Source organism: Malaclemys terrapin, chromosome 5 (assembly GCF_027887155.1).
Source record: "Malaclemys terrapin pileata isolate rMalTer1 chromosome 5, rMalTer1.hap1, whole genome shotgun sequence".
Taxonomy (NCBI): domain Eukaryota; kingdom Metazoa; phylum Chordata; order Testudines; family Emydidae; genus Malaclemys; species Malaclemys terrapin.
This window is the reverse complement of record NC_071509.1, coordinates 27,176,102-27,184,359: the sequence shown is the minus strand read 5'-3', so window position 1 is coordinate 27,184,359 and position 8,258 is coordinate 27,176,102. Positions and strand designations below refer to the sequence as shown.

Below are 8,258 nucleotides of genomic sequence, written 5' to 3'. Positions count from 1 at the left end.
GCAGGGTCCCGGCGAGGTCATTGTCCCCTCACAGCCCAGCCTGCTTGTACCGCCTGGCGCTCCCCTCCTGACCTCTAGGAGGGAAAAGCGATGCACCTCCACTGCTCCATGCCACGGATACCCTGGCGGGAGCAATGCCCCCAACCCCAGCCCCTTCGCACCACCGCCGCCCCAGGACCTTGCAAGGGGAACTGCGCCTCCCACGCCCCTTTGTAGCGCTGCTGCAGGGGGAGCCTTGCAAACCCCCCTGCAGCTGCACCAGTAGCCGGCGCAGGGGGAGCTAGTGGTGCGCCTCCCCCGCCCCCCGGGGCCCCTTTGTGCTACTGCTCGGATCTGCCCTAAGACACGCGGCGGATGCGTCACGGCGGAGGCGCTGCTGCTGCTAGCAACGCGCACAAGCCCATTAACCCCAAGGCAACCCATCCCCGATCGATCCTTTCCCTGCACCCAGCCTCTCGCCCGAAACCGCTCGGAGAGGTGTCCGAGCAGCTCCGCCATTTCCGAGAGCTGAAGCAGAAGGGCTTGGAGCATCCCCTACCTTGCACCCACCCACCGGCCCCACACAAAGGGAAGAGGCAGAGGAGTAGCTGGGGTAAGTCCAAGGATGTTCTTTCCCTTAGGTAGCGATTCTTTCTGCTGCTGCTGTTTGGGAGAGGGGAGGAGAGCTTCATGCCCAGCATCTCGTGGTGGGGAAGGACGCTGCGCTCCGCGCTCTCACCCACCTCTCCTAGAGATGGGCATGTTCAGAGAAAGGCGAGAAGGGATGGATGCGGAGAGGGGGGCGGTGTCGCTGGACAGAGAGAGATGCAGAGATGGGGACTGTGGAAATGGATGGGGGGGGGGGAAGCTGTGTCGATCTAGATGGAGGGGACTGCGGGGATGGATGGATAAATTACATAGAAAGATGTTGCTTTTCCACTTGATATTATTCAAGGCTTCCAGAAAGCGCTCTGGAGAGAATGCCATTCACCCTTAGACTGGGAAGAATTATACTGTTTCAATTAGTCTTCTGTTTAAAACAAAAAAACCAAAAAGAAACACCCCCTCCCAAACTGTGACACAATTATAGCTATGCCTTCGTAATGACAATTCAGAAAGTAATAGCGATGTAAAAAAAAAAAGTGGAATTAGGTCACTTGAGCTCAACAGAAGAAATTTTGCCTGAAAACAAACAAACAAAACAAAAACGGGTTTTAGGATTTGTGTGTTTGGGGCATATTTTTGGTGCAATATGAGTTTGAGACCTATCACTATATTGTGGTTTTCATTTTTGTGTGTGTTTATAGGACTTTCTTTTTAAATCCAGGAAGGATGGTGAAACTAGGGAATAATTTCAGTGAGAAGAGCACAAAGCAGCCCCTCTTGGAGGATGGATTTGACACCATCCCCTTGATCACACCCCTGGATGTCAATCAGCTACAGTTCCCGCCTCCTGATAAGGTACAGTAGGCTACAGTTTCCACCACAGAGAATCACATCCAATCTCTCTCGAACAACAGGAGAATCGTTTGTATAATAGGCCATTTAGAAATCTCATTTATTAGAGGGCATTTTAAGGAGTGGCTATTTCTTCTTGAGAAATAAATAAATAATTAAGCCAATGACAATCATAAATATTTCAGTAAAAGTGATTTTTTTTTTCATTTAATGCCATTAGTTATCATTAAAACATGTATTATAGGGTTAGAAGGTACTGAAAAAATCAGTGATAAGTACATTTAGATTTCTTTGTTGCTTTGGGGATACAATGTATTATTTGCAAGCTTGTTCGTGATATGTTGTCACTCTTTTTATTGTATGCCCTTGTCTTCAGAATCTGTAAGGCAGCTGTGAAAATTCATTGAGGGTGAAATGTACCCCCACTGGCTGTAAGACATCCCACAGTGTGGAAGCATTGCTTTAGAACTCCACAGGGTGTGGGCTCAGGCAAAACAGCCATGCAGGGAACTTCTGCATCACTTGTGTGTCTCAGAAGGGGCTCCGTGCTGGCCCCAGATAAGCCAACCAGAAAGGGGAAGTTGTGGATGGGATAGTGGCTGGGCTACTAGATTAATAATTAACAGATTCTGTGGTCCAAAACTCCTGAATAGGGTGTGTGTGTGGATTAGTATCTGCTGTTCCAGCCCATAGGCTGGAGTGTGGATCAAAGAAAGGTTGTACTGCCACCCCATATCCTGTCCACTTGGGGGAGAGGCTTGTATTTCACCTCCCTGACCGCAGCTTAGTGGTCCCTCATGCAAAGCCTGATTATTCAAACTTTGATGCAGAAGGGCAAATACAGAAACCTCAAGATATTTTTCATTCCCCACACAAATAATCTGATGATACTTATCGATTATGGGACATAATGGGACAGATACAAGAAAACAGTTTTTTTTCAAATCTTCTTCCATTTGTATAACTTAAAAGCTTACTGGTCTCTGGCGTTGATACCTTCTGAAAAATAATATAAGCAGCCCCAAACTTGAACTGGCAAATGGTCACTATATATATATAGTAACAAATTTCATGGCGAGTTTTTGCTTCGTAATCTTTGAGGGCTTAGTTCTCTTCTTAGATAAATGGTAGATATAGGCTGCATATCTTGAAAATTTCATGTGCTCTTACCCTAGAGAGAGAATATCTATAAAATTGTCTAAAAATTTTCATGTATGGTAGACAACAAGGGTCCATTTATACCCTCCATTACATGGGTGTAACTCCCATTGACATTTCTGTATAGTATGTGGTCACCACTTGGCAGACACTTTAGATAGGATTAGCCCATAACAGCATCCTCAAAGCCCTAGAGTCCATTTCTGCCCTCAGTTACATGTGTGTAATTGCTGTACTGAGGGCAGAATTGGACCCTAAGGCTTTAAAACTGTTGTTGTGGCTGACTGTGTCTGCCAGTTGGTGAGCAGACAACCAGTTAGCAGGGTCCTGCATCCAGAGGCCAAACTTGCTGAGTGTGCATGTTATATTACTCAGTTGCTAAGCAGAGCCTTGAACCAGGAACCCTTGTGGTCCACAGGCAGCAGCTTAACCAAAATGGAGCCACTGTGGTTAATCCAGTAAGAGCTGTGCTAAGTTTGTTGCTACTGGAAGTTGTTCTTTGATTAGTACATGGTCAAGCAGCACTGGGCAGAACTCCCACTGCAGACAACAGGAGTTGTGTGAGCAGAACCAAGGGCAAGTTATGGACTCAAATATTTGGTTAGCATTTCTTCTTTCCTCACTGCCCAACTGTGTGTGTGTGTGTGTGTGTGTGTGTGTGGGTTTCCCTTCCTTTTTGCAGTCATTTTACACATGAGTAGAAGAGTATTTTATAGGCCTCAATGGGTCCCTTTTGTGCCCAGTTGGCCCCAGCCAGGTAAAATGCTTTTTAGCTTGTAGGCCACTGATACCGACTTAAATGTTTTATTTTCAATAGAGCTCATATTAAATATGCCAGTAGTAGAAAGGATTGACAGAAATCAAATTCTGAAGTAGCAGTATAGTCTTGCGTAATAAATGTAAGTACATATTTCACGTATCCAAGCTTATTATGCAGTTACAAAGCTCTGGTGTGGCAGTGAAGCATAAAAACTTAATGAAGAGTAGTGACTAATGCTAAGAATTTGATGGTTTTGACAGTTTCTAAATTAAAGGCTGAATTGATTTAAGTATATTTTTGGTTATGTTAAACAAAAGAAAACATTATATAACCAGGCAGCTAAAACTATGTTCACTGTCAGTTAGATGTGATTTTTTTTTAAATGCCTGAGATTATGCAATATGATGATGGGGATAGGGGGGGGTTTAAAAAAAAATCCAAAAACCCAAGACCAATTAACTCCCATGATGCCGTTGAACACCATTATAATCAAAATGAAGATAGGATGTATGGAAACTAGTTTCCAAAACTAAGCACATCTATGCAATATTCTAAAGATATTGTGTACGTTTGTGGCATTGGGCCCAAACCATCACATGTTCAAGACACTGTTTCAGCTGTGAAAGTAGGCAAATCCCAAAGCTTTCAGTTCAGTGTCTGGCATAAGTGTCACAGGTCTGCTTTCAGAGGTGTATAGTTTCCATTGACATCAATGGGTTTCATCTAATGACAGTATTGGGCCCTAAAACCAAAAAGGATACAGAGTTATATTCTTTGGAAGATGACAAAATATGGAACAGATCCTCAAGGCTTTGTACCAAGGGAGGATTGTGCCCAGTTTTGAATGTGATGCTATAGGGAGGATATTGGAAAGTTGTAGAAGATTGAAAATGGGGCAGAGAAGATGATGAACTATAACTTTGTGAAGGAATAAAGGAATCTAGATTTGTATTCACTAGAATTCATTAGATTAATAGGGACATGACTGAGGTATGGAATATTTTAAGGATACGATGATGACACAGAATTGTTTGGGGCTTTTAGGGCCTTATGGGATTTCAGGAGAAGTCTCTTTATGGAGAAGGCCTGTGTGCAGCTAACTACCATAGGTAATTTTTTGTTTTTGTTTCTTAAAGTTAGCCTGACACTTGAACAGTATCACAGCATACATGCAGAACACAGTATGTAGATAGGTAGGTGGATGGACCTATACTTCTTTCAGCCCCAGAATGCTAGTGTGCAAGAATACTGCTATTGTTGCTATGTTATCTGCTAGTGTTTGTTGTTTGTTTGTTTTTTAACTGACCTCTTAATTGACTATCCGATCCAGTCAATCTCTGGCTTCAAACCTCAATAGTTGAATTCCCCTGAAGCTGATAGAGATGACCATTGTGACAGACTGACAATATCCTGAACAAACCTTATGGAATTAAGATAAACTTTATTGAATTAAGCTAAATCGTATTGAATTTGGGTTAATACCTTTGGGATACATTGTACTAAAAAGGCAATTGTGTATGTGTTGTTGTGTATCTTCTCTAGTAAGGAGGGAGAGGCTAATGTACTGCCTCTGTTATTAGCCCTTTGAAACCCGCTTCCCCAGCCTCCTCCCCAGAAAGGTGCACGTATATTAGCTCAAATTGTATTTTCCAGGGACCAACAGACAAAGGAAGAGTTTTGGGATAAACAGACTGGTTTTAAACTGGCTCTTGGCCTTCTTCCTGATCCAGTAAACGGACAGGGCCCTGGTCCAGAGAGGGCCCCGGTCCAGAGAGGGCCCCAATCCTTTGGGAAGGATTGGAAGGACTGGGCCTAATGAAGCCCCATAAGACTGGGTGCTTGTTCTGAGCTGAAGCTGTGATGAGCTTGTAACCAGAAGGAATCCCCTTGGGTGAGGGGTGGAAGGACTGCTCCTGACAGACTCTATGTTAGGGTGATCTCTAGTAAGCTTATTAATATGTGTATAGGTGCTTTTATTGTTTTTAGTATATCTTCTCTGTAGTGCTTTTTTACCTTAAGAATAACATAGGCTTGCATAGGAAGTGTTGTGTGGTACCTTATAATGGTAGCAATTACACCTGGTAACAGTCTCTGAAGAGAAAGCAAGTAGGTATCCTTGGGCAACCTGTCTGTGCTGGGAGTAACACAGTTAAGGCAGGGAACTGTGCAGCCTGGAAATACTCTGGTCAGAAGGGAGAGAGATGTGGATTGTCACCCAGAAGGACAACAGCTGGGAAGCTGAAAGCCGGAGAGTAGGTGCCCTTGCTGGACCAGTGAGGGGAAATACAGGTGCAGTTGCCCTGAACTGTGACAATTATATCTGCTCTTAAAATATACTAAAGGAAAGGGGAAAAAATCAGCATCACATCATATTTGATCTTAACCAATAGTGGATTGAACTAACCAATTGCCTTTCTGATGTGCTTACATGCATAAATAAAATATAGTGTTTAAACAAAACCAACCATTTGTGGAATAGTCTTTCTATTATATGTTCCCTTCAACTTCCTCAAAAACACATGGAAGGGATATTCGTCAGTATTTGCTAGTTGAAAAAGGGTAAAATTGATAGGAAGGATATTTTAATTTTCATGTCCTCCATGAGGGAATTATATGTAATAGGAAGAATTATTTAGTTAGCATCAGTGGTGTGTTTGATGCCAGTGAAAGTAGATAAAATGAATAAAAAAAATTACTTGGTGGTTGTGACCCAAAGCAGCCCTGCTTTTACACCCTACACACTATTGTAATAACACTGCTCTACAGCCAAAATGCTTCTGAAATAAATGTAGTCAAACTTTACTAATTCTGGGTCACTGAGAATGAAAATGATGCTTAAAATTGTTGATTAGCTCTAGTTTTCAAGATATGCTCTTGGGTCAGTATATACAACCCTTGACTTGGGAATGGCGGAGGATAAGTGAGTTATAAAGGGAAGGGATCTCAATTTAAACCGGAAATGACTAAAATACATCTTTGACTGGATCTATGAATAAATCTATGAATGGGTTTGGACAGTACTTGCTTTTTAGGCAAAACAATGAATGATGCAATCTGAAGCTGGTATTGCGTCATACATGATATGAATTGCATCATGTTATTCCTAGAAGTCATGGATGATGCAATCATAACGAAGCTTACATCACTCTGAACAAATTGCCCTATATCAGCTCTAGAAATCATACAGTGTCGTGTTCTCTTATTTGTCAGTGTTTGATTTTGCAAAGGGACACATTTCTGTTTAGCCAAAGTGAGCAGAGATGCCTCGTACTTGCGTGAACAGTGCAGATAACTTCTGCATCACAAAAGCGCAGTATAACCACTATGGTTAAGAAAGCCTATCACCTTTATTTTGGCTGCAAAATTGGAGATCAGGACGAGAGGTGGGCCCCACACATATGCTGCAACACTTGTGCAACAAATCTTCGCCAGTGGTTGAACAGGAAAAGGAAATCTATGCCTTTTGCAGTGCCAATGATTTGGAGAGAGCCAACAGATCATACCAGCAATTGTTACTTCTGCATGGTGCCTCCAGTTGGGAAAGGTGTGTCAAAGAAGAAAAAGTGGACTGTGCATTAGCCAAACATTCCATCAGCTATACGCCCAGTACCCCACGGAGAAGGACTGCCGGTTCCTGATGCACCAGAATCATTCTCACTTGAGTCAGACGAGGAAGAGGATGAAACTTCTGGTCCTGAACCATCAGTGTCACAGGACCCACATTTTCTCCCATCCTCCTCCTCTGAACCACACCTCATAACACAAGGTGAACTGAATGACCTTGTCAGGGATTTGGAACTACCCAAGAGTAAGGCAGAGCTGTTCGGCTCCAGACTACAGCAGTGGAATCTCCTGGCAGGTGATGTTAGGGTTTCCATGTTCCGTGACCGTCAAAAGGATCTTGTCCCATTCTTCTTCATGGAAGGTGATCTTGTAGCCTGTAACAACATCGATGGTGTGATGGCAGCCCTCAACATCGTTCACGATCCAGATGAGTGGAGACTGTTCATTGATTCATCGAAGACGAGTCTTAAAGCTGTTTTACTGCATAATGGCAATGTTTTGCCATCAATTCCAGTTGGTCATGCAGTCCATAGGAAGGAAACCTATGACAACATGAAACAACTTTTGAGGTGCATGAACTATGACCAACATCAGTGGCAGCTTTGTGGTGATTTGAAGGTTGTTGCTCTCTTGCTTGGTCTGCAGACTGGATACACAAAGTACTGCTGTTTTCTCTGCGAATGGGATAGTCGTGCAAGAGACTACCACTACATCAAGAAAGATTGGCCACTCCGACAGTCATTGGAGCCTGTGAGGAAAAGTGTTCAGCATCCACCACTTGTTGAATCAAGGAAGATTTTGTTACCACCCTTACACATCAAGCTGGGTCTGATGAAGAACTTTGTCAAGGCCATTACAAAACACAAGCAGCTTTCAAGTACCTCTGTGGAAAATTTCCAAGGTTAAGTGAAGCTAAGATAAAGGAAGGTGTCTTTGTTGGTCCTCAGATTCGTGAACTTCTTCGAGATGATGCATTTGACCATGCACTGTGTGGCAAGGAAAAGACGGCATGGAAAGCCTTCCAATTAGTGGGAATACATTTTCTCGGAAACAACAAGGCAGACAACTACAGGTTGTTGGTGGAAAACCTCCTCAAGGCATACAAAAGCCTTGGTTGCAACATGTCACTAAAGATACATTTTTTGCACTCTCATCTAGATCTTTTTTCCACCGAACTGCGGAGCAGTGAGCGACAAGCACGGTGAGCGATTTCACCAGGACATTGCAACAATGGAGAAATGCTATCAGGGCAAATGGAGCCCATCAATGCTTGCAGACTATTGCTGGACCACTAGTGACAAGAGACGTTCAATTTAATGAATACAAGAGACAAGCCAAG

At 43.3% G+C, this 8,258-nt stretch overlaps 1 protein-coding gene across 2 annotated transcripts in view; it reads left to right on the top strand.

Annotated features, from left to right (window-relative positions):
• Positions 1-236: 236 nt before the first annotated feature.
• NSG1 (neuronal vesicle trafficking associated 1) overlaps positions 237-8,258 on the top strand; it is a 37,808-nt gene continuing 29,786 nt past the window's right edge. The window contains exons 1-2 of one of the 2 annotated variants that reach the window (XM_054029410.1): positions 237-592; positions 1,307-1,440. In XM_054029410.1, coding sequence (XP_053885385.1) covers positions 355-592; positions 1,307-1,440 — 372 coding nt within the window. In that variant the 5' untranslated portion in view covers positions 237-354. Of the gene's footprint in view, positions 593-1,286; positions 1,441-8,258 lie in introns of both variants that reach the window. The other variant, XM_054029411.1, reaches the window with a different exon arrangement.